A 23,534-nucleotide genomic window follows, 5' to 3' on the forward strand; every position below is an offset into this window, starting at 1 on the left:
TTCAAGTTTCAACTTTCACACTCAGTTCATTCTTGTGTTAGACTAGGTTAAACTCAATAACAACCTCAAGAAAATGCCTGAAGAACACGGTAAGCCTTAAATTTTGACCTGTCTCTGTAATTCTACCAGCAGCTGCGAGGAGTCATCGAAAAAGAAATACGGCGAATAGTCTGGTGTCGAATTTTCCCTGCTCTTCTACCGTTCGAAAAACGATAAACTCATGGTGCATATTTCTTTTCTTTGCACCATGCTGTTTCTATAGCTAGCTAGCCCTATCTGGATGCTTTGTCATCCCACCGCCGCCGAACTGCCCTCGCCAGTGCACATTCCAACAGTTGAGGTTACTTACTGTGCTTCGGCCTTTTTTTTCTTTTTTCTTTCCTTCTAGACCGTGCATCCCATCGGGAGGACCGCCATAGGTCGTCAAAACATGAGGAAAGAGATGGACATAGAGAAAGAGAGCACAGAGACCGCGGCGACAGATCTGACCGGTACGGGGGTCGAAGAGGTGACGATAGACGAGACGGGAGAGGAGACCGCGACCGGGAGCGTTACTCTCGTGGCCCTAGAGAATTTGATGAACGGAGGCCTCGGGACGACGACCGACGGCGCGGTCGTGAAGACGACGGTTACGGTCCTCCAAGGGACAGAGGAGACAGAGGAGAACGCCGGGGTCGTGGAGGTGGAGGCGGCGGTGAAGGACGTGGTGGTGGTGGCGGAGGCGGAGGCGGAGGAAGAAGGGAAGCTACTCCTCCCGAGAGAAGGTCTCCTACTCCAGAGGGCGCTGTACCTTTGACTCAGCGCAGGCGCAAAGCTTCTGGTTGGGATGTTCATGCTCCAGGTTATGAACAATATTCTGCCATGCAAGCTAAACAAACAGGTTTGTTGAATCACGCAGTGTCCCATCTTCTATTTCCTAACGACTTCGCAGGTCTCTTCAACCTCCCCGGTGCCAATCGAACTCAGATTCCTCCTATTCTGGGTATCGCTGGGCTTCCTCCGCCCATGCCAGTGCAGACTTTCGGCATGGGTATTGGTGCCAACCCCAACCTGTCTCGTCAATCTCGAAGGCTTTACATTGGTAGCATAACCCCCGAAGTCAATGAGCAAAATCTTGCCGAATTCTTTAATCAGAAAATGGCAGAAATGAACATTGGGACCAGTACCCCCGGTCCCCCTGTTCTTGCGGTACAGTGCAATTATGAGAAAAACTATGCTTTCGTCGAGGTAATTTACGATCAATTCTATCTGTTGTGCTGTCTAATGTCCGTTCTAGTTCCGTAGTGCCGAGGATGCTACGTCTGCCATGGCCTTTGATGGAATTATCTTCATAAATGGACCGCTCAAAATTCGTCGACCCAAGGACTACGGCGGTGTTGAAATTCCTGCCGCCGCTCCTGTGGTTCACGTTCCTGGGGTCGTTTCTACTAACGTCCCCGACTCGATCAACAAAGTATTCGTAGGCGGTCTTCCTACATACCTCAATGAGGAGAATGTCATGGAGCTTCTCAAGAGTTTCGGAGAGTTGAAGGCTTTCAATCTAGTTAGGGAGAATGGAAATGGACTTTCAAAGGCATGTACCCCTCTTTTCCTCGGGAGATATCAATTGACATTCTTCCCAGGGCTTCGCATTCTTCGAATATGTTGACGCGAGCGTAACGGATACTGCGATTCAAGCCTTAAACGGTATGGAACTTGGTGACCGCTATCTCGTCGTGCAACGTGCATCGGTCGGAGCGAAGCCTGACACGCCAGGCATGATTCCTAACTTGCCTTACGACCAATTTCCCGAAATCCCTCGACCTATCATGCCTGCTGGTGAATCCACCGGCAGCGACGCACGTATACTTCTCATGCTCAACATGGTAACACCCGAAGACCTCATTGATGACGAAGAATACGGAGACCTATTCGACGATATCAAGGAAGAATGCTCGAACTTTGGTGCCGTGGAGGATCTACGAATTCCTCGACCGGTCAAGAAGGACAAGACCAAGTGGACTCCAGGGGAAGGGCTTGATCCGCAGGCTATTGCTCGCATCGACGAGGCAGCGGGTGTTGGTCGTGTCTATGTGAAGTATGTTGATAGTCACAGTGCCTCGGCTGCTTTGAAGAGTCTTGCCGGACGTTCCTTTGCTGGGAGGTCGATTATTGCTACGCTTCTAAGCGAGGAAAGTCAAACCACTCCTCCGTTGAACCTTATCTTTGCGCCTCAGCCAGACGCTCCTCCCCCACTACCTGCCGACTCGTGAGTGTGTTGGGGGTTTTATGTTAGGATCATGGTTATTGTTTGAATGTTACTCGTTATACGTATGTATGTATGATGTGTACTCGAGTTGTCGTTTCGTTGCTACATGATATTATGTCGTCTGAATTTTTGACATGAATCCCAGGTGAATCTTAGGATCTTAGAGTGTCGTTTGCCATGGCCCACAGGAGCCCCGACACCCCAAATCGCTATAAACTGGTGATCAAGCTTATCTACCCTTGCGGGTTTAGAAGATCTTCCCCGACCTTCCCCGACCTTCCCCGACGTCAATCATTTGCCATATTCGAAGCACGGAGGTGGTCGAGGAAGGTGTTCAGTTCTCGAGTGCGCGTGAAGTAATGAAGCTGTTGCTATTGGCTTCGAGAGGGTGTGCGCTTGACTGAAGGCTAGGGGCAATGCCTGGCAAACGCATGCCCTTCGCTGCTATATTTCATTGTACTTATACTACATACTACAGGATAATAATAGAATACTCTATAATATTCTTGAGGGTACATGAAGTGAATGTTCCCGAGTTTCTCGCCCATTGTTCAGCTGGCGAGTTGCTTACCAAGGTTGTGTTTTCGGTGATATTCGATGCAGTCTGGAATATTTACACCAAAGGCCCAGTGAAGCTTTTCGGGCTTGACGTGGTTAAGATCTCGTCTTGAACGGACACGGTCCAGTTGATATATTACTTCGCAGGGACGTTTTTCCCGGGAAGTAAGAGAGAGAGAGAGAGAGAGTTGATTTAACCGCCGCAGGCCACCATTTCGGAGCCAAGAGCGGGGAAAACTATGTACCAAGTACCAGTAATGCCAAGTATCGTATAGTAGTGAATGTATGTATTGTGGATACTGTCTTAGTTAGATGTTGCATCGTAACGGTTTTATCAAAAGGTGTGTGTAAGTAGGTGGATGCGATGATCAAAGAGTTTGGACAACAGATGTGGGTGGCTGAAAAGGTGAGTATGAAATTATATAGATATGAAAGTAGGTAACATAGAATCATAGAAGGAAAGAAAGGGAACATAGAGCCAGTATGTGAACTGATGAGTCCGTAGTCTTGATCTTGTTCCCGGGAAGTAAGATATCACCACGTTCTTTAAATCTGAAAAAAAACCTCAGACACTTCGAAGACACAAAGGAAAAGCACTCACCCAGTTGGGCACTTCATCGGTGTCTCGTAGGTGAGCTCTTGTTTTGTGGATGCCATCAGGTCGTAAATAGTGTGTACCGTACAAGTTGAGGAGGATATGTCCCTGTCCGTGCTGAATGCTCCGAGATAAGTCAACCACAGGTTGGCTTATCATAGGATAAGATTAGCAGTGGCGATGAGTGCTATTGGGCGCCTATTCGCCCTCACTCTCAACCACTCATCGACATACCTCTTACGTCTCCGCCTTTTGTTGTGTCCCACCCACCCTCCCTTGCTTTTATTATTAGTGTCTGGCAGAAAAACCTACATTTCAGCCCAGACGCTCCGGGCATTATACCCTCGCGCAGCGGTGAGTTGCCCACCCGCGCGGGGCTTCGCCCCCAGGCAAAGAACTCATATATATTATGCTGGCTACTTTATAGGATCTCTATCGGGATATACGAGGACACTCCAATATCTTATCAGTGAAGTCAAGAGCTCCACGTGATCGTGTACATTCTAATCTCCGGGTCACCCCGGGGTCACCACGCAACGCCTGCGTAATTTTAGCCATAGCCGTACAGTAACATAAATCAAAATTCATTATCCCCTCCACAGAGATTTCCCACATACAGTTTCCTCTGTTTCTTTCACCACCTTGCTAGAGCTGGACTCAGCATTGAAAAAAAAACCGACTTCGAAACATGCGACCCTCGTTGCTCCTGCTTCCCACCTTGCCTGTTCTCATGGCCTGCCTCACCATCTTAAGCCCCGTCACCGCTGGCAGCGTGTTGACTCGACGAACTGGTGACTTCGAGGTTGGCGTTGCTTACGGTGATTGCGATGGGCCATGGATAGCAAAACTTACTCCGGGAACCCCCACTCAGTCAAGACTTGTTCTAGTCGGACAGTGCTACGCCGCCCTGGACATCACCTCCATGCCGGGGTTCTCTCACCCTAGTGAAGTGGCAAATTCAGGATATGCCGACGAATTCTGTATTGTTTTCATCAAACCCTTGCCTGACGTCTGCAGACTTGTTGTATATACATTGTTCGATGGAGATATCGGCAGCCCTAGGGGTGGCTTTGTGTCAGGACCAATAGAAGCTGGAGAACAGCGACTCGAATCTCACCTCAGGAAGCTGGAGGTCCATTGTGACGAGAAAAAAACTGGGGAAAAACGGGTTTCCGGGGGGTCAGCGCAGCAGAAGGGACCTGGAAATCCAAATCGTAAGAAGCAGCGTCTTGATGGACGATCACGGAAATGGCAATAGGTTTCGTTGACGAATCGATGCACAATTGTTCCTTTGTAGTTGCGAGCCCCCAGATTGACAAAGCATTGTGATGTTTCTTTGTTTTGATATACGAAGTTTAAACCTCGGCCATTTTGAATAGTTTTATCAAACGTTTCTCTGCTGGGAGGGCCAATATTCAATTATTGCGACGCAACCGGGACAAACCCTTGATCATCTAAATTAGCCGGAGTGCTCCTCCCCCACTTGAGAGCCTTTTTAGAATTAAAGCTGACTGGAATTTTTGGCACGTGAAATCCTCGCACTTTCCGTTACACCCATGTCTTCAGTATGTTATAGTTCTCGCTGCAATCACCTTGAGTGAACCTGAGTTTCAGCACTGCAGACACAACAATTTCGAACCGAAAGGGACACCTTTGGTGAACTACAAGTTCCAAGCGACAGATATTGGGGTGCACAAACTCAACGGTATGTTTCCATATCAATCTTTCGAATCAAAGTTTGTTGATATGTCTGGTTACAATGGTAGATCCTTACAGAACTTTGACATCGGCGGGCCCACTGAACGTCTTCCTCCTCCCTTGATCAAAGCATTCGGTATCCTAAAGAAAGCCGCGTCGATTGTGAATGTTGGTTATGGATTGGATGCAAAGATCGGCGAGGCAATCCAGCAAGCTGCTGATGATGTGCGTTGCTCCAGCTTTATCAGATGAAGGCTGATTTCTATGGATTCAATCAAGGTCATTTCGGGACAACTAAATGATCATTTTCCGCTTGTGGTATTTCAAACTGGAAGTGGAACTCAGAGTAACATGAATGTGAACGAGGTACGCTCATTTTTATGGAGTCCAAGTCGAATATAGTCATCGAATGTCCTACTACTTACAGGTCATCTCCAACCGCGCCATCGAAATTCTAGGTGGAGAGTTGGGTTCGAAGAAGCCCGTGCATCCCAATGATCATGTCAACATGTCGCAGTCTAGCAATGATACCTTCCCTACTGCCATGCACATTGCGGCGGTCACAGAACTCAATATTTCTCTCATCCCGGCTTTATCCGGACTTCGCGATGCATTGGACGCAAAATCTAAAGCCTTTGAGCATATTGTCAAGATAGGACGAACACATTTGCAAGTTAGGATAAGAGCTCAATAGTCGTCCTTCAATGATTGATTCAGATGATAGGATGCTACTCCGTTAACGCTAGGACAAGAATTCAGTGGGTATGTACAGCAAGTCTCCAATGGCATAGAGAGGGTCAAAGGTGTGCTACCTCGACTTAGCCTTCTTGCTCAAGGAGGGACTGCAGTTGGAACTGTATGTCTTAAGTTATCTGTCTGCATTCTGCCTTATGGTTTTTGTTGTAGGGACTGAATACCAAACGCGGTTTCGACGTGAAAATCGCAGAAGAAATCACCAAACTCACTGGCTTGGAGTTTAAGACCGCACCAAACAAGGTGGAGGAGCCTTATTTTAATGATCCGATATCGTACGAACTCATTGGTTGTCGAAATGCAGTTCGAAGCTCTCGCTGCGCACGACGCGCTCGTAGAAGCACATGGCGCACTCAACGTCCTAGCGTGTTCGCTCATGAAAATCGCCAACGACATCCGCTATCTTGGCTCCGGTCCCAGGTGCGGACTCGGAGAGTTGAGCCTTCCAGAGAACGAGCCTGGAAGTAGTATCATGCCTGGAAAAGTCAACCCGACGCAGTGCGAGGCTGTGACAATGGTCGCTGCACAGGTAATGGGCAACCAGACGACAGTCAGTATCGCCGGATCCAATGGACAATTCGAGGTATGTTCATATAATTCTCGGATTTTTGAGGAGAGCTAAATGACTTACGAGAGTATGTACATAGCTGAATGTGTTCAAGCCGGTCATTATAAAAAATGTGTTACAGAGCATCCGATTGCTTGCTGATGGTAAAACAAAATACATTGGCTATCACTGTTCCGAAGATTTAACCGGGTGAATAGGTTCACGCTCGTTCACGAAAAACTGTGTCGTTGGAATCCAGGCGAATGAACCGCGCATCAAGTCTCTTCTGAACGAGTCACTGATGCTGGCAACGATCCTCAACAGTCATCTTGGATACGACAGTGAGATTCTTTTGGGGTACTTTGAATGTCATACACTCTCAACTCTTTCTCGTAGATGTGGCTAGATGCGCCAAGAAAGCACATAAGGAAGGTACAACGCTAAAGGAGGCTACGGTCTCGCTTGGTCTTCTCTCGCCGGAGGAGTTTGACGAAAAGGTTCGACCAGAACTGATGCTGTATCCTGATCCCTGAACATCTGGATTCTGTACTCGTGTGATACCTGGAAAGTAAACAAGTACTGTAGAAAATGAAATGTAAGATATGATTTGTCAATTTGTGAAATTGTAAGAGATTGCGCCATTGGCGCCGGCACCGGCGCCTCGAAAAATTATTACGTGCACTCGCTGACTTTACCTCGGAACGTTCACAACTCACGATAATGCTCGGCATAGTTGGGGACACTGAACTTTTGCCGCACTCCCGTCATCTTGTCGGCCAGTTGCTCATACTTTGAAAGCTATAAAGGGCTCAAGACTTATCATTCCAATAAACAAATCACTTTCTATCATGCATCCTCAATCAAGATTCTTCTACCGCTTCTCGCAGTCCTGGAATCATCCTGGAATGGACTATGGATTTTCGCGTAGACACTGGCATCGCCGCCCATCTCGTTTGTTATGGTTCACCATCGGAGCTGCTTCTGCTACTTGGTATATAATGCGCCACGATGCAGAGCAAAGCGATAAAGCCAATTATTGGAAGAACTGTTATCGTCCTCCTGTTCAACAACCGCGGCCTCAGAACAATGGTGATTTCAGCAGGGTGTTAGGGGACCCATTACCAACAGTCCCAGGTAATGACTCTGGCGCGCCACCTTCACCTTCACCATACCCTTATTCGCATCCTCATCATCACTCTCATTGGGGCTGGGGGTTTGCGAAAGAACGATCTTTTCAATATCCTCCCTCTCCTCCTCCTCCTCCTCCTCCTCCTCCTCCTCCTCCTCCTCCTTCTGCTGCTCATCCACCCAACGGCCCCGCGAACCTGAGAAATTATGGCCAGGCCCCATCGGATTCTGCTCTTCCTACAGTGCCCACAGAATCCCTATCAGGCCCGGCATCAACTCCCGGAGCCGAACTTGCACCCACACCCACCCCCACACCCGTGGCTGCTGCGATTCATACACAGACCGTTCCCTGGGGCTTCGAGTCAAGTTACGAACATCAGAAGAAAGAATGGGAGCAGGAGCGAGAGAAGCTATTAGCTAAAGCTCAGGACACGGTAATTCTTCTTTGTCTCAATTGTCTGAGCTTCTTTTGATCGTAAATCTCAGATGGTTCAATTGTCAGAGTCCACCCTCGATTCGCTTTCTAGTACAGTCGAAGCGCTGAAGGCTGTGAGTATTGAATTGTCATCATTATAACCAACTCCTTTGAATGGCAATCCTTCAACGCTTTAGAAACTCGCTGAACATCGTGTCAAACGCGAAGAGCAGCAGAAGCTCATCGATAAAGAGCTGGAAGAGCAAAAGAAGAAACCCGTCCGTTATGTATAATATACATACATTCTTTTTCTGCGCTTAGAAATCAAATTTATACTGTATCACATTCGTTCTCACCTCATTCATCTTACCCCGGCCTGTCTGCTTCAAACGTCATAGCCATTGATTTCGTGAATTCGAACGAGTATGATGGCGAGCTAGACTTTTAACCTTGGACTAGTACTATGTACGCTCATTTACCTACCTCATTCTGCTGCTCTAAAGCTGCAGTATTTCAGCAGTTTCAATTTGTATTTCTAGATAAACTTGTCGAGTCCATATGGATTTCAGAACCGAGCTGGAGGGCACCTCTTATAAAAGTGGCAAGCGAAAGAATTAAAAATACACGATGTGTTCTGATTTTTAGCCTATTGAAGTAGAAAAAGATTCCTTGCCCCAAGAAATTGGCTGTATAACTGATAGAAGAACAAGATGAAAGTCGTAAGTCGTTATTTTACAGCAGTTAGTGCAAGTTACAGTGAAAGCAGGACAGCGAACAAGAAAGGAAGTCACAGCATATATGTTGAGAGTGAAAAAGGAAAGCAAAGCACAAAACGAAAAGATTCCGACCTCAGACTCAAGGATTGAGGGAGTATTTGATTCAGTCCCAGTGTGCAAAGCATTTCCGGTGTCGTTTAACAGATCCTTTGTTCTTGAATTCTGTTTCACACCTGGGACAAAGAAAACGAACACCAATATGAGTCGAATGGAAATGGTCTAGAGAATAAATTCAATCTTAAGCTTCGGCAAAGGAAAGGAAACAGCAATATACTGACTGTCTCTATATTGTTTGCTGCGATACGGGTCCGTCTGCTTGGGGCAGCCATGATAAAAACAAGGGAACTTCTTGAGCTCGGGGGAGTCCTCGTATATCAGAAATTTGGGAGCAGCGAGGGGAGACAAAGGTTCCGAAGTGTTCCAAAACCAACGTTCAAAATACTGTTTTGGCCCGTTGAATAGTCTTGCGCGCTCGTACCATTCATCCATCTCCCAGAGCCTTGCGAGTCTGGGAAAATGAATAGGAGGATCATAAAGCTTGGAGCGGTACGAACTTACCCAAGAGATTCCGAGCGGGCACGGTATTGGAAATACAGATTAACCAGTTCGCGCGGACTGCAGAACGGTTCTCAAAGTTAGATTGACGTATGATCGAAGGCAGGACAATACCTAAATGACGACATAGCTCGATGTTGAAGCAGGTGCAGAGTACGGGGGCCGTTCACCAAGAGTGACTGGGATTTAATTACTTCGATGAACATCTGCTGGAGAAATAAACTGGCTGACAGCACTTCCCAAAAAAACACAACACTGAACTGATGCCAACTGATCGGAATATATTGCAGCTGTACATGAGTTTGGAATCTAGAAAGCCATCGGGGTCGAGATTCTGGGACAGATAGGTACATGGAAAAAAAGAGCGGGGGGCCAACAGTAGGGTTTGGTGTTCATACCTTTCATTTTCATGCACATAGCAGAACCAACATGAAGGTGATGCAGTGGTGTTACATCAGGAAACACTGAAATGGCTGAGTGAAGTGAATATAGTCAACATATTCACTGCGAAGAAGACATTGCAGTTGCTCACACGATGGACACTTTACAGCAAAGTACCAGTTGCAAGGACCGATTAAGGCAGACAGTTACGAATCAAGCGTGTTCATAGCTCGTGTTAGGGTTTGCTAACACAGCTCCTTCATGTACAGTGACTAGATCTTGAATCCCGTAGCTATGTGGGCGAAAGTTGAACCACACTACCATATGCTTCCGCACAACGGCGTAAAAACAGGATATAAATCAAAAGTTGCAGACCGACGAAGATTTTCCAAGGACACCATAATTGCAGTTGGTTTTTGCTTTCAATGTTCCATAACGGTGGTGTTGCCCCTTGGGTATGATAGACGTGCCGAATTACATAACCCTTGAAAATACTTGTAAAGTTCGGTCAGAAATAGGTTTGAAACTGAAGAACGGGAATAAGAGAAAGGGAACCAAAGACTACCAACATCACTGTGCTTTGTTCATGCGGACGAAAAAGGGCCGCCTACTTGACCAGCAACTTTTCTTAACGTATTGCACCTCTGAAAAGCGGCGGTACGATTACAGACCCAGGGTTTCCTGGGTTATACACATGTCAACATGCCCTGTAATGGAACCATCATCAGTTGATGCGGAAACAGGTGCCATTATCTGAAAACACATATCACCTGTGGTTGTCCTTCGTTCTTGTGTTCGGAGGATTGATTCTTATCTCGATTGAAGGTAGTCTCCGTCCAAGAACCGAGATTTTGGCTTGAAAGAGAACTGAAAGTCGTCATCAGGATGAATGGTAGGATTGACCGGGAATGGCCGGGACCGTGGCTCTCCAACTACAGCAATTCGAACACGACAAATCGGTACAAGGAAACGATAGCAGAAAGACAATACTTACAGAAAGGACAACTTCTGAGGTCCCACGTCTTACCTTCGGGAAACAGGGTTGAGTTAGACTATTAGTTTATAAGTGAAGCACAAAAGTTGATCATCGCGCGATAAGCGCAGACACTGCCAATATTCCTGTAAAAATCCAAAAAAAATAGGGCCTTGATACTCACCACTCCATGCTATGTTTTGCGATACTTGATGAGAAGCTGTTCCACAACGAGTGGTTCACTGACAGGAGCTCGGGGTCGAGTAAATGCATTGAATACAATGCACCATGGCTGTTTTATGAACTCACTGTATGGTTCATTGCAACTAAAGTTTTCCAAGAATGACCCAGTAGATAGGGAATTGCAACGACACATATATGCTGTATTTCGGTACATGAAAGTGAATGGAGAAGTGTAGTCTGATCAAGCAAGTCGCTGTCAGAATAGCGGTGGTAGAGACGAACTCATACTTACTACAGCGTAACGCCTACAGGTTGAAAATTGAACGTTGAACTTCCACGCAAGGGGAAAGACACAGAGCTAGATTCGTAATCAATGTACTGATATATATGCATTGCTTCAAACCTCGAAAATCCTTTGTAAAGTATGTACCTGCCCATTTTCAGTTTCCACAGGTTTCCACCTACATAGTTCTTTCAAATTCATCGATCTAACATTGTAAGAAAATTATTAATATCTCAACACCTCTAACACTGTTTTCATCTTACCTTGCCCAATAGTTTGTTTACTCATGGTTTCTTCATCAAATAACTCCTCGATATGAACACATCCATCCGAAACTCCGGGCAGATTTCTGCAGCAATAACAATAGCTTTATGAACCCCCCATACGTAAATGTGGTATGGAGGTATACACACAGACTCTCAGGAGCTGTTTTCACTGAATCACTTCAATGTTCATTGCACCAACGATGACATCGTCCACTTCAACTCGAGACCCTCCGTGGCTGTAGTAATTCAACAGTGATTTCCTGTATTCAGCGGCGTGTAGAATCAATCTTGGTGGAGGAAAAAGGCAAGAGTAGAAGGGGAAGAAAGGTGAATGGAAAATAATCTTGATAAGGGATGAATAGCGTTGAACCTGTGGATAAGGTCTTGACAGTTTACGGTACCGGTTCTGGCATTTCGTGCATATAAAGTTGAACAGCTTTCATTTTCATAAACCTCCTAGGAAGAGCTCTCACCGAACTCATCGTGCTCCACCATGACTACCTTTCCACCAATGAGAGTTATATCCTGTTATATCCCAGGCTGTTTCCTTCGGTCCTACGAGTGAAAATGTCGACGAGCAAACCTATTTCTCTGAGTCTGAGTGCTGTACATATACCGATAGGCCTTGGGTTGAAAGCGCCGACTCTAAACCGTATAGATTCCTATAGAAACCTGACGCCCGCTTTGACGGGGACGGTTGAACGAAGCTCGATCCACGTGGCCAATTCCCAAAAGTGGAATTCACGTGATTTCCTCCTCTCGTTCGCAATCGTTCTTCACTCTGACTGAGTAAGGTACTCGTGGCTATCTGTTATGCGAAAAGAAGGAACAATTAAGGCTTATACGATTTTTGACGGTCATTTCACCTTGAATCCTCCAAATTTAAACTCAAAAGGCTATAAAAGGTACCCATAACGCACACCCGAACATCCATTGACTGCCCCCTTACCAGCACGGTCTCGATTCCAGAGGGGTAAAATATGTTTGAGTAACGTACAATGTACGTTTCGCGGAATTTCAGGTAGAGAGCACGAGAGGTCGATCATTTTTTTCGGGATTACTCCTGGAATGGATCCTTGAATTTTCGCCATAAATCTCACTAGTTGCAGCCGTTTATCTCTATAGCATGGTTCCGAATCGGAATAGAGTGTGTATAAGCATTTTCGCTAAATTTCCCAGTCCAGTGCTATACCTGCTTTCTATGTTCAGTCGCGTACTCGAATTTATTTCCCAGCCCGAAATTCAACGCCATTCACGTGTTCCTTTCGTTTCGATTTCAACTTCAAAAAAACACCATATACACTCATTATGTTCATCTCTTCTGGCGCTTCATTGATCTGGAGGTGCTTTCCATGGCCAAGTATCTGAATGTATATTGATTGAATGAAACAAATTAGAGACTTGAGATGTGTTATTAAAACTGGTTACTGGGTCTACGACTCTGGCAGGGCTTGACCCTCACACAAACACATAAATAAATTCACCAATTAGCGGACGCTGGGGTGGAAGCAGAAGACAAAGACAGGGAAAGCATATCACAGCACATACGCTCAGGCTGAAAGCAAAGCGTAGACAAGAAACGAAACACAGCACATACGCTCAGGCTGAAAGCAAAGCGTAGGCAAGAAACGAAACGCAAGAACATTTCATGAGGCCGGCAATTCTACAAGTGGTCGAGGGAGGAGTCTCAAAGGAGCATTTGATTCAATCAAAAGCAGTCCTTATGTCGTTCAACGTATTCTTCGTGCACGAATTCTTTACCGCGATTGGGGGGGCGAACGGATGCCAAGGTGAATTGAATCGAAATGGTCTGAAAAAATTTCCCAATTAGTAGGCTGCGGCGAACGACAAGAAACAGCAAGAGACTGACTGTTTCTGTTTTGTCTGGTGTTGTACGGATCCATTTCTTTGGGGCAGTCATGATAGAAACAAGGAAATTCGTTGAGTTCGGGGATGTCCTCATATCTCAAAAAGTTGGGAGAAACGAGGGGAGGCAAAGTTTCCGAAGTGTTCCAAAACCAATGTTCAAAAGATCCCTCCCCGTTGAAACGCCTTGCGCGCTCGTACCATTCCTGCATGCTCCAGGGCCTTGAGAGTCTGGTTGAATAAATAAGAGAATCATAAGTTTAAAGCGGTACGAACTCACCCAAGAGATTCCGAGCGGGAACAATATTGGAAATACAAGTCAACCATTTCACGTCGACTGAAAGACGTTTTCCAAGGTTAGATCGGCGTACGGTTGAAGAATAGAATAATACCTGGATGTCATCTTTCGATGTTAGCTCAAGAGCAAGGGAATCTGGGTATAAACGCACAGAAAGTCTCTGCATTTTGTATACATTTAAATGAATGTTTGCCACTCCGGGTTGCATGGGAGGAGATAGATACAACAACCGCAGCTCCCGTATCAGGATATCAGAAATGTTGTTACACTCAACGAGGCATGTGAAAATCAGTAATGGTTGTATTCCGGTGCATGGAAGTAAATGGAGAACGGTCTTGCAGTTTATCTAGATCAATCAAGTCACTGTTCAATAGAAGGATGTTGGTGATAATGGCCAATACTAACTTAGTAGATACACGGTGACAGCACCGAGCTGGCAGGCAAGTGAAAGAAGTTACAGCAAGATGACAGGAGGTTGCACACAATAGACGCGGACACTGCTAGTATTCCTTGAAAACATATTTTTCCCTCATCTCTCGAAAACACCTCTGACCCGTTCTAAAGTACCCTCCCCAATCCAGTTTGCGATTAAATCGCACCGAAGTCTCTTGCAAGACTCGTCTACTTCTTGGAAACATGCAGGGGAACACAGTATCCGGCGTAACTGAGGCGATTGTCGATATCTCAGCACATCTTTCACAACTTCCATCCCACCTTGTTCAACAACTACTCTAAGTAGTTTGCTCCGACGTTCATCAAACACAAGCTCCTCGATATGAGTACCCACGTAGAAGTCCGGCCAGATGTTTGCAGCAACATGATGGACCGCTAACAACCTCAAGAATCCTTGAACCCCTTCTCCATACTTAATCAAGGCACGGAGATATGCACCCAAAACATCAGGAGCTGTTTCCACTGGATACAGCCATTGTTCAATACCCCCTGCACCAGCGATAACGTCGTCTACCTCGACTCTGATTCCTCGGAGAACGTGGCTGTAGTCGTTCCATAGCAATTTCCTGTAGTCAGCAGCGTACAGCATTGATGTCGGTGGAAGAAGGAGCCGAGAGAAGAGTGGATGGGAGAATGATATTGAATCATACAGCGAGAGAAAATCGGTGTAGAATTGATAAAAAGGCACAGCAGTGCCGAGAAGGGGAAGAGAGGCGAGTTCGAGGGGGGCAGAAGATGATCTCGACGATGGGACATATGACGTTGAACTAGAGGATAAGGCTTTGACGGTGTACGGTTCCAGGATTTCGTGCAATTGACGTGCTACAACTTCATCTCTGAAAACTTCTTGGAGACCCTCCCCATCAGAATGAGTTTTACTGTCCCCATTCCCGACATCATGCTCCAGCATGAACACTTTCATACAAGCAAAAATTATGTCTTCCTCCTTCGGTCCTACAAGTGAGATCATCGACGGAGCGAACCTCTGTAAAACTTCCCGCTCTACCATTGCCAACGCGAGAGCTGCTCTCACTACGTCTATTTCTGAAGCATCCCACGAATCTGGCAAAGCTCCTGACTGCTTGAAGACTGAATAGTCGCTCCCTGAGCGCAGAAGATGGTTGAAAGGGGACAGGGTCCAATCGGAATGAAGTGGAAGCCCCAGGGGCCGCCATTCCATAGTGACATCTCTAGGATAAGAAGACGGAATTCTGAGGGTTGTACACATACCAATAGATCTTGAACTTGGGATTAAAGGAGCAACATATGTGTACGGATCTCTTTCAGGACTTATTTCATAGCGCAAAAAAGGTATCAAGACGGCTTTAAGTCCGCCCTTTTCTTTCCAGACGAAGTCGGGAGCGCCGACTCCGCCCCTTTGTGCAGCCCATTCCGAAGTCAGCATATCAAGGATTTGGGATATGATTTGCAAGGCATGTTCCTCATCACCGCGCCGCAAGGTTTTGATCACTCCAAATGCCTGAGCCAACCATAGGTCCAGATGACTACCTGGTAGATGGGGAGAAAGCCGGAGGAATAGGACGAGAAGAGTACTAAGAGGACGAATGAGTAATGGATTGAAATTTTGATGCCACAAGTCGTGTCGGACGAGGATTGCGCAAAGGTCTGATATGTCGGCAAAAGGTAGTTCGAACGGCGGTGAACCATCAGAGGGGCTTGGTGGACAACATCCCAGCCATAGTCGAATCGCTGAAGATAATATGGAAGCCAACGAAGCTATTTCTATAGAAGCGACCGTGGTTTTCATTTCCGTTCCCACCGTATCTAGTTTTGTTTTGAGATCTTCAATGAGGTTTCTGAATGTCTGAACTGCGCCAGAGTCAAACACTCGTTTCAATACGAGGCCTACTTCAGTCCTTTCTCCTTCTCCACCTCGGATTCCGTTAACCTTTGCACCTTCCAGGTAAGCGCCTAACGAGCGCCAGAGGGAAGCAGAGGAAACAGCTATTCTAATTCTGTTATCCACTGTACCCGTCCTCTCCACGGCAAGACTAGAAACTTTTGTTAGTAGAGTCGCTAATCCCGCTCCCCACTCCCAGCTTTTCACCTGGCTCCACAGCAACTCATGGCTAGGTGTCGTACGATGAGGATCAGTGGCACATATTAGCCACGCTTCAATCAGACCTACGTAAGCACGGACGAGGCGCATATTCGATTGTGAATACGACGAGCTTAGCGCTACGACATGATCACCAATCTTCCACCAGACCTCCTTTGCATCTGCCGCGACACGAGAATACATCCCGTATCGTGCCAGAATGGTGTAGAAAATCATGATTTCTACAAGGACGTCGTCGTTCGTAGATAGAACGACAAAGCGGAGTAATACATCGCCAGCACCGATCTTTTGGCAGAGGGCCTCTGCGTTCGTTCTTGACGCACTAGCCAGAATGGTAAGAAGGCGGACGGTGGCTAGGTCGGGTATTGAAGCATATGTCGATGTAGCGGGAGGAATAATGAACACCCTCAGTAGACCTTCAATTAAGCCCTTTTCTTGGACGATAGTCTCTGCGTATGCGTTGGAGTACCTCGCAAGGCGAGTGAGAATGGACAAGATTTGTTGTTGTGCCGGAGTTGTCCTAAGCGACTGAAATTCAGGTTGGTTAAAGGTCGATGTCGATAGACGTTCATCGCCAAGATCGCTATCCGGAGGACTGAAAAGCAAACTAAGGAACTGTGGCAATACGTCTGCGAGGGGGAGAGCAGTTATGAGAACTCCTTCGTCCGTCTTTCCCTCTTCCATCCCTCCAGATTCGAATTCAAGATCACCGAGGTCCTCTGTAACGTTCGTCTGACCCACAACACACTCCCAGACAACATCCATGGCTCTTACACCGACTGCCCCTCGTTCCGGTAGAGCCTCGAGCCCGGAAAACAAAATCCGTTTGAGCAACGGAGGAATCCCCGAACCTTCCGGGCTGGGTAAGTTCAGCAACGACTTTCTGGCAGCCTCTACGTCTACATCATCTTTCGTACCACTAGTCCTAAGCCATCTAGTAACTCCGACAAGCACCTCCAACATTGCAGCTCTCTGAGCACGCACAGTTGATCTTGTAAGAAGAAAGATATCGTCCAAGGTGTATCCTGCTCGTGTGCCTTCTGCGTGATGATGTAAACCTAGATGTGTAGGTAGAGACAGGATCTTGGACGAGGGAATAGGTGTTCCGTTTAGATCGAAGCGCAAGTCTGGGGTTTGCTCGAGAGAGGGTGGGTCAAGGGAAGAAGACATCCAAGCAAGGTCAGGATTGTCCGCCGGTGCGGATGGGAAGTACTTTTGACGTATGTACTCAGCAGTTCCCTCTTCGACTTGTTCAACTTGGGTCTCAGCGGTTCCCTTTTCGATCTGTTCGACTTGAATCTCAGTGGTTCCCTCTTCGACTTGCTCGACTTGGATCTCGGCAGTCCCCTCTTCAACATGGGTCTCAGCGGCTTCCTCTTTGACTTGTTCGACTTGGGTCTGGCTAGCAGTGGCATCTTCGAGGTCGATTGGCTTCATCCTGCCTTTGAAAGTTCCCAACGATACCGCATTGCTATCCTCGTCAGGCGGAGGTAAGGCTAGAAGCGCTTTCTTGGGTGATGATGGTGCAGAGGGATAGACATGGACTTGATCTGGTCCAAGTTCTGCAAATCTAAGTTTACGTGAAGCTCTGCTCGGGCTGTTTGGGCTGCTTGGTCGTGTGCTGGCTCTGGATGACGAACGAGATAGGGAGGATACTAGTTGAGAGCCGGGAAGCCCTAATGGGAGGATTACTAAATAATTCACCACTTGAATATAACTTACCGATGGGCGAAGCTAACGGTTCACGTTCTGAAGTAAATGGGACTGAAAAACTTCAATATGAAATGAATATCACTGGAAAGTTGGACACACCTTCTTCCAGACTAGTAAATTTCACATCTTTATTCCTCTCCCTATTCTCTCTTGCTCTCCGTAAGATCTCACTCACGCTGGGTCCAAATTTTTCCAGTATTTCTCGTGTTTCGGCTGCCCTTTCCTCTTCAGTCATCGCGTGTACTGTGGCTTCATTTTCTGCACTTACGTGCGACCGCCAATCGTCTGTAGAGCTTACGCCATTCTGTTTCTGATTTTGACTTTGTATCGTGCTTGGTCCAGGGCCAGGAGTCGCTGATTGTGGCACAATCGACGGCACCTGAGTCGATCTCTCAGATGAAAGCTCTGGCTTTCTTCTGCGATTTTCTATGTTCTTCAGAAAAGCGCTGCTCTTCTGGGATCGATGCTGTACAGGAGGAAAGCCGGTCTTGGAGTTCAAAGTGCTGGTGAATCTTGATTGTGACGATGATGAAGGTGGTTTTGGAATTGAAGGTTTGCGCTCGAAAACTGAGCCAATCAAGGAAGGAGCGGAAGAATTGGAAGTTGAGGTCATTGGCGAAGGTGCAAGAACGGCAGTTACCGTAAAAGATCTGGACCACGGTCTATCACAGTTCAGCCGTCGCCCGAGCCGCATCGCATTTGCCTATGTAGACTCCTCATTCTCCTGCTAGATATCTACGACAACAGATTCAGTGAAAGATTCTAGGTTCCCTTCAGACTACGTTTTTTGACAATAAAGTAAGTACCGGTAATAGGTATACAGAGTCCGTACTTCATGAGTATCAGGCGAAGACGCCAAATCAGGCATACGACCCCTCGCCTCTCCCTCCCTTGGTCAACTCTCAGATCTACAAAGATTAGCAAAACATATCGTAACGTCGTGTCCAAAACTCCGTCTACAGGGCCTCATGACAATAGGCGCCCTGGACTTCTCCCTCTCTTCAAACGAGACCGAGAAAATCACCGACTTTGAAAGGCTTATTGAGACAAGGGACATTTTGGAGCGTTGGCTCCAGACGGAATTGGTACCGGAGGAAGCAGACGAAAATTCAGTTTGGCGTTGGTGTCGTGGCGCTTGTGGACGCTTGTGAAAGGTGTGGCACTCAATGTCATGGTCGGTATGCGAAATCGTTGAGTCGGTGGCAGTATCAAGAACTTTGAAGAATATACTACTGCAAGTACCGTCAACCAACTACGTTGGCCACTGGTCACAGGGCTCTGTACTCTTTTACTCCTACACCATATCCTTTCTTTATATTTACATAAGACACATTTGCCGCTGAGTGGAAGAAGAGCACGCTATTGCGGTCATAAAGATTCCCCCGGCATAGATCTTCCTTCTTCTCGCATCCCTTATCAAAACCTCGAATGTCCTTGACCCCCGGCCCCCAAAACTCAATGTGTTCCAGCACTAAGACACTGTCAGGCTCAATCATGATTTCGAGCGGGACAAGCGGTATGTCGGGCAGGTCATTTATTGTCGGTTGTTTTCCCTCTTTAATCATGTTCTTTTCTATCTCGAACAGCTTCGTATTCCTGATCCATTCCTCGAAAATGCTCTCGAGTTTGCGAACACATTTTTCCTTTTTAAGGGGCGTGCGTTGCCTGTTAGGATTATGTGGACTTAGCTTGACGTGGACCGTGGCCGCCGGCTGATCATAAAACAAGGGTGAGTAAAGTTGGTCGCCATAGGTTGAGTTGCACATTGGATAAATGGATGTTCACGTGTAGTAGTCACTCGCATCTGGAAACGAAACCGGTCTTCCCCTGGCGGAGTGATGTTTGAGATTGGTTTTCTCAGACGGCAATGTGGGTGCAGCGTGTGCGACCGACCAAAGGGCAAAAAGAAGATACGCAAGATTGATGTGCATAACGATTGTCCCGACCGTTCTACAAAGAGGATCAGATAAGGGTAACAACGCTCAAAGCAGAGCTCTGTGCTCACAACTATTGGATATCTGCAGATGAACGTGAAGGAACGGACTTGAAAGACGGCTCAAAGAAGGATGCGAAAGAGGACGTGTGAATGTCTCCGGTGGTAGGTTGTAGAAATCTTTTCGCCAGCGAGAAGAAAAAGAGGTGGCCAGTAGCTGGGGGAAAAGCAACCGTTGTATATGAGTTTATGCGGTGTTCCTCCGTAACGTCATGCGGAAACCAATTTTGAGAGCATCAAACCGCTTCACATATTTTTACCTATAACATGTGTACAGACAAGATAGATATCGATTAGGCACTATCGATTGGCTCAAAATGAGGGATTTACATGCCACTATCAAGGGCAGGCTGTGTTGTGGAACCAGAAGCAAACACAAAAGGCTCACATTATCGAGTGCTTGAGAGTCAATAAACCCAACTCAAAGGAAAGCAGCGAAACTCATCTTCTGTTTGTTCGTTAAAACAAGTACTAGGTGTCTCACTGCATGTTCGATACTCCACTCCACCGTCCATTCCTCTTCCTCTTCCTCTTCCCTCCTATCCAGCTGTCATCAGAAAACAAAACAGAGATCTGGAACAGCACTGCAACCTCCAGAGATGTCGCCTTTCATGGGATCAGCTACTCGCACTGAAGTAGTAGTCAGTTCGCAGCAAGAAGTAATGTGAATACTACCGACTACAACTCCCAAATAACTCCCTATGGAGGTGATTTGGGTACGAGGACCATATGCCTGGCACGGTGTTCGAACTAGAGACTTTGCATATGTCAAAGCTCAGTGTGTGATACCACTACTACAATTTGTCTAAGCGCAATTCCTTAGCGATTTGTTCTCCTCTTGAGTGTATTCTCGTTCGTTCTGTTCTTCCCGGCTTCTAGCGCCTTTCCAGAGAGCGGAACCGCCAGAATGGATTGAGCTGTAGGACATGGGTTCTCCAAGTTCTGAGAACACTTATTGCTTAGATATTTGATTAGAATTGTCTATCCGGAGAGTATCGAAGCTGTTGTCAAGACTCATAGCATGCAAGCAGAAAACAGCTCGATGACCTTATTCACTGGGTCGGTTGGCATATCTGAGAGTGGCGGCGAATTTTAGTTCGAGGCGTAATTGAATAGCTACTGACATGAATATTCCGGAGGGTCCGACCTCTTTCCAAGTGTAAAGGAGCTTCAATCCTTATCATCACCATCTTCATGTTTCTATATCCTCTTCAGACTTGTCTACTATGTAGCATACATATACGTATTAAGTGTTTGTGAATTCAAATGGCATCTTGCGGTGATCATCCTGCTGCCATATATGCCTCAAAGTCATATATCTCTACTACTAGATATCTACGACAACAGATTCAGTAAAACATTCTAAGTTCCCTTCCACCTCCATACTACGTTTTTTGACAATATCTTCGATGACCTCTGGAATGTCGTTGCGAACCAGCCAGCCCCCATCCATGAGAATGCGCAGAACCTTGAGAGCCCATGTCCTACAAGTCAAGTTATTCTGACGATTCTCCCTGACTGAGGGATACCCTCTATCCGGAAATGCAACAAGAGCCGCTTGGCGTATTTTATCGGAAGGAGTCGCTGGATCGAAACCAGTGATTTTGAAAAAGGCAAGGGTGAGGTTATTGGTGGAGGAATATGTGGTGACAGGATGAAGCTCTTGGATATCAACGCCCTCTGCCTGCAATCCAGGCGTTCCTCCTTGTTCACTCCACTGATAGGTGGACGCTTTGCCATCTGCATCCGTCACGTATATGATCCAATGGAATGCTCCATGTCGCGCAAAGATTTGTGTGGTGGAAATATAAAGGGAAGAAGACTCGAGCTTGACTACCGGATTGGGTGACAACATCGTGATAATCCACCACAGAGTTATTGTGGGTGTATTGTGGGCGATTGATAGCCACGCACGTGTAAATGACGCCACGCGGTTTTTTTCATTGTTGGACGGTTTGGACCGGTCTATGCTCTTCCCATTATCTGACTTGAAATCACGCTTGCGGCCAAAGACGATCTATAAAAATGCGAAAGATACAAGCTAGGCCTCTCGAAAACCCTTTAATCGTACTACCACAATCAGCAAATCTTAGGCTACAAGGGAGATCAGTCTGTACTGAAACTTCACAGAAATCTTACCATGAATACCACGACGTTTGCCTTCGGAAAGCTCTCTTCTCGAGAATCGGTCTATAAGGTACGCCTCGAATCACCGGTGTATATTCTGCTCGATGTTAACTCCTACTTTCCAGCTGTCAAAAGTCCTAGGAATTCAACCATTGTTGATATCACGCATAGACATGGCTCGTATATACACTACAGACCTGTACAACAACCTCTCTGATCTTGCTTCTGAAGAACGGAGCTTTATCACTGACCCTTTTCTGATTGCAGACATCCATTTTCTGACGACGGTGATGTTGTTTACACCGGCATCGTTGAATGCATGCCCCGTTCTTCCAGATGGTAGTAGGAGCAAAATGTTTGTGTTTCGGGGATTCTGGCAAGTTGTACAGGATACTGGTTATGTTGGCACCAGAGCTGACTGGGATATGATGCCTCCATCGGTATGTGGCGCGATTCCTCCATTTTTTGAACTTCCGCTGAGCTATCTACTTTTAGGCTCGTGCACAGATTACCCAGTTCTATGGTGGTCAAAATCGCTCCACTCGTGTTGACTTACGCGAGAGTTATATCACACGATATAAGCTAATCAAGACGATCGTCTTTTTCTTTTCGGATTTGAACGCAGTTGTCACTCAGTCGTCGAACGACAAGGATGCTCTGGAACTTATACATATCGGGGATGAGGAAGGTGACAACCAAGTCGACTACTCGGATGGCGTGACAGGCTCGAGCTTGTAGAAAGACATCCGAGTCAACGAAACGGCGGCCATTTATCTTCAAACAGGTTATCGAGCCCGCCTACTTCAAGGTTTATTAGCCGATTCGATCATTCGGTAGGACTGCTAGAACGGACATCTTTACTTGTATTTTCCTTCGAAATAGTTTGTATCACAATCTCAGGTTTCTTTTATTCTCATGCTCGCTCCTTACCTTGCTCTGCATGTCTGAATCATCTCTTCAAATGCATGGGGGTTAACTTTAGCCAAATCGTTCCCCAGTGCTGTGGCTGGAATTCAAATGTGCTTTGCACAGTTCATTCAATCTTTAGACTTCGCAATTTTTGGCGCCTGTTTATTCTTTTTTGTCCGAATCGTTTATGTAAGGACGTACATATGTAGGGGGACGGTCGGGCTTAGCGGGCTCATCAAAATCCTTGTTCGACGCAAATGTATCGGTAGGTGGCGAGAATCCAATCAGTCCTTTATACAAACCACTGTATAGTGTATAACTTCCCGTAAGATTCAACCTCTTTGTTTCGCCGTCTGATCAGCTTCCTGCTTTAGAGCACAATCACAAGTTCACAATTCGCAGCTTACAACAATCGAGGCTGTTGCACATGGCCGTGAATGCCAGTTTTCGTCATGGAGAATTGTTCCGGACACCTTTAAAATTTTAATTATCAACCAGAGAAAGACAACGTTAATTGTCAACCAGTCTGAGTCTCCAACCGGAGATTACACAACTGCGTCTCGAGTTCCCGGGAAAGGAAATGGACTCATAGCTCACTGCTTATAAGTAGATCCAACTTCGAAGCTTCATATATTATTGACTTCCTTCTCTGCCAGCGACTGCTAGCACGGTAGGAACCTCGCAAAGGTAGCTCTACAACTTCCCATGCGTTTTCGTTTTCTGATATTCCTGCTTA

General features: G+C 46.5%; 9 protein-coding genes across 9 annotated transcripts; 5 read left to right on the forward strand and 4 right to left on the reverse strand.

Moving 5' to 3' along the window:
* Nucleotides 1-6: 6 nt before the first annotated feature.
* Nucleotides 7-2,726, forward strand: C8R40DRAFT_1088562 (uncharacterized protein). Its single transcript, XM_046227411.1, has 5 exons — nucleotides 7-89; nucleotides 389-880; nucleotides 932-1,227; nucleotides 1,277-1,573; nucleotides 1,623-2,726. Exons 1-5 carry the CDS (start codon nucleotides 74-76, stop codon nucleotides 2,250-2,252), a joined length of 1,731 nt encoding a protein of 576 aa, XP_046090131.1. The 5' UTR covers nucleotides 7-73; the 3' UTR covers nucleotides 2,253-2,726.
* Nucleotides 2,727-2,975: 249 nt separating this feature from the next.
* On the reverse strand, nucleotides 2,976-3,620 carry C8R40DRAFT_1088565 (uncharacterized protein). The gene is made up of 2 exons (XM_046227412.1): nucleotides 3,408-3,620; nucleotides 2,976-3,358 (listed from the first exon to the last, which is right to left on the reverse strand). Exon 2 carries the CDS (start codon nucleotides 3,278-3,280, stop codon nucleotides 3,044-3,046), a length of 237 nt encoding a protein of 78 aa, XP_046090132.1. The 5' UTR covers nucleotides 3,281-3,358; nucleotides 3,408-3,620; the 3' UTR covers nucleotides 2,976-3,043.
* A 371-nt stretch (nucleotides 3,621-3,991) lies between these two features.
* Nucleotides 3,992-5,108, forward strand: C8R40DRAFT_697585 (uncharacterized protein). The gene has a single exon (XM_046235901.1). The coding sequence runs from the start codon at nucleotides 4,090-4,092 to the stop codon at nucleotides 4,657-4,659; it is 570 nt and encodes a 189-aa protein (XP_046090133.1). The 5' UTR covers nucleotides 3,992-4,089; the 3' UTR covers nucleotides 4,660-5,108.
* C8R40DRAFT_1158929 (L-Aspartase-like protein) lies at nucleotides 4,958-6,932 on the forward strand (the record flags this gene model as incomplete). Its single annotated transcript, XM_046229798.1, has 11 exons — nucleotides 4,958-4,966; nucleotides 5,024-5,106; nucleotides 5,168-5,324; nucleotides 5,379-5,465; nucleotides 5,527-5,772; nucleotides 5,824-5,955; nucleotides 6,006-6,095; nucleotides 6,157-6,435; nucleotides 6,500-6,563; nucleotides 6,618-6,740; nucleotides 6,796-6,932. The coding sequence occupies 11 exons, from the start codon at nucleotides 4,958-4,960 to the stop codon at nucleotides 6,930-6,932; spliced, it is 1,407 nt and encodes a 468-aa protein (XP_046090134.1).
* A 156-nt stretch (nucleotides 6,933-7,088) lies between these two features.
* Nucleotides 7,089-8,235, forward strand: C8R40DRAFT_1234902 (uncharacterized protein; the record flags this gene model as incomplete). Its single annotated transcript, XM_046233371.1, has 3 exons — nucleotides 7,089-7,961; nucleotides 8,014-8,076; nucleotides 8,140-8,235. The coding sequence occupies exons 1-3, from the start codon at nucleotides 7,248-7,250 to the stop codon at nucleotides 8,233-8,235; spliced, it is 873 nt and encodes a 290-aa protein (XP_046090135.1). The 5' UTR covers nucleotides 7,089-7,247.
* Nucleotides 8,236-13,672: 5,437 nt separating this feature from the next.
* C8R40DRAFT_1088587 (uncharacterized protein) lies at nucleotides 13,673-18,539 on the reverse strand. Its single transcript, XM_046227413.1, has 3 exons — nucleotides 17,869-18,539; nucleotides 17,779-17,820; nucleotides 13,673-17,732 (listed from the first exon to the last, which is right to left on the reverse strand). Exons 1-3 carry the CDS (start codon nucleotides 18,461-18,463, stop codon nucleotides 14,053-14,055), a joined length of 4,317 nt encoding a protein of 1,438 aa, XP_046090136.1. The 5' UTR covers nucleotides 18,464-18,539; the 3' UTR covers nucleotides 13,673-14,052.
* Nucleotides 18,540-19,037: 498 nt separating this feature from the next.
* C8R40DRAFT_1066769 (uncharacterized protein) lies at nucleotides 19,038-19,535 on the reverse strand (the record flags this gene model as incomplete). The annotated part of the gene is made up of 1 exon (XM_046225814.1): nucleotides 19,038-19,535. One exon carries the CDS (start codon nucleotides 19,533-19,535, stop codon nucleotides 19,038-19,040), a length of 498 nt encoding a protein of 165 aa, XP_046090137.1.
* A 1,411-nt stretch (nucleotides 19,536-20,946) lies between these two features.
* Nucleotides 20,947-21,665, reverse strand: C8R40DRAFT_1088597 (uncharacterized protein). Its single transcript, XM_046227414.1, has one exon. It carries the CDS (start codon nucleotides 21,615-21,617, stop codon nucleotides 21,090-21,092), a length of 528 nt encoding a protein of 175 aa, XP_046090138.1. The 5' UTR covers nucleotides 21,618-21,665; the 3' UTR covers nucleotides 20,947-21,089.
* Nucleotides 21,666-21,709: 44 nt separating this feature from the next.
* On the forward strand, nucleotides 21,710-22,829 carry C8R40DRAFT_1088604 (uncharacterized protein). The gene is made up of 4 exons (XM_046227415.1): nucleotides 21,710-21,802; nucleotides 21,856-21,959; nucleotides 22,015-22,329; nucleotides 22,385-22,829. The coding sequence occupies exons 1-4, from the start codon at nucleotides 21,730-21,732 to the stop codon at nucleotides 22,625-22,627; spliced, it is 735 nt and encodes a 244-aa protein (XP_046090139.1). The 5' UTR covers nucleotides 21,710-21,729; the 3' UTR covers nucleotides 22,628-22,829.
* Nucleotides 22,830-23,534: the final 705 nt, after the last annotated feature.

Source organism: Lentinula edodes, assembly GCF_021015755.1.
Source record: "Lentinula edodes strain Le(Bin) 0899 ss11 chromosome Unknown C8R40scaffold_5, whole genome shotgun sequence".
Lineage (NCBI taxonomy): Eukaryota > Fungi > Basidiomycota > Agaricomycetes > Agaricales > Omphalotaceae > Lentinula > Lentinula edodes.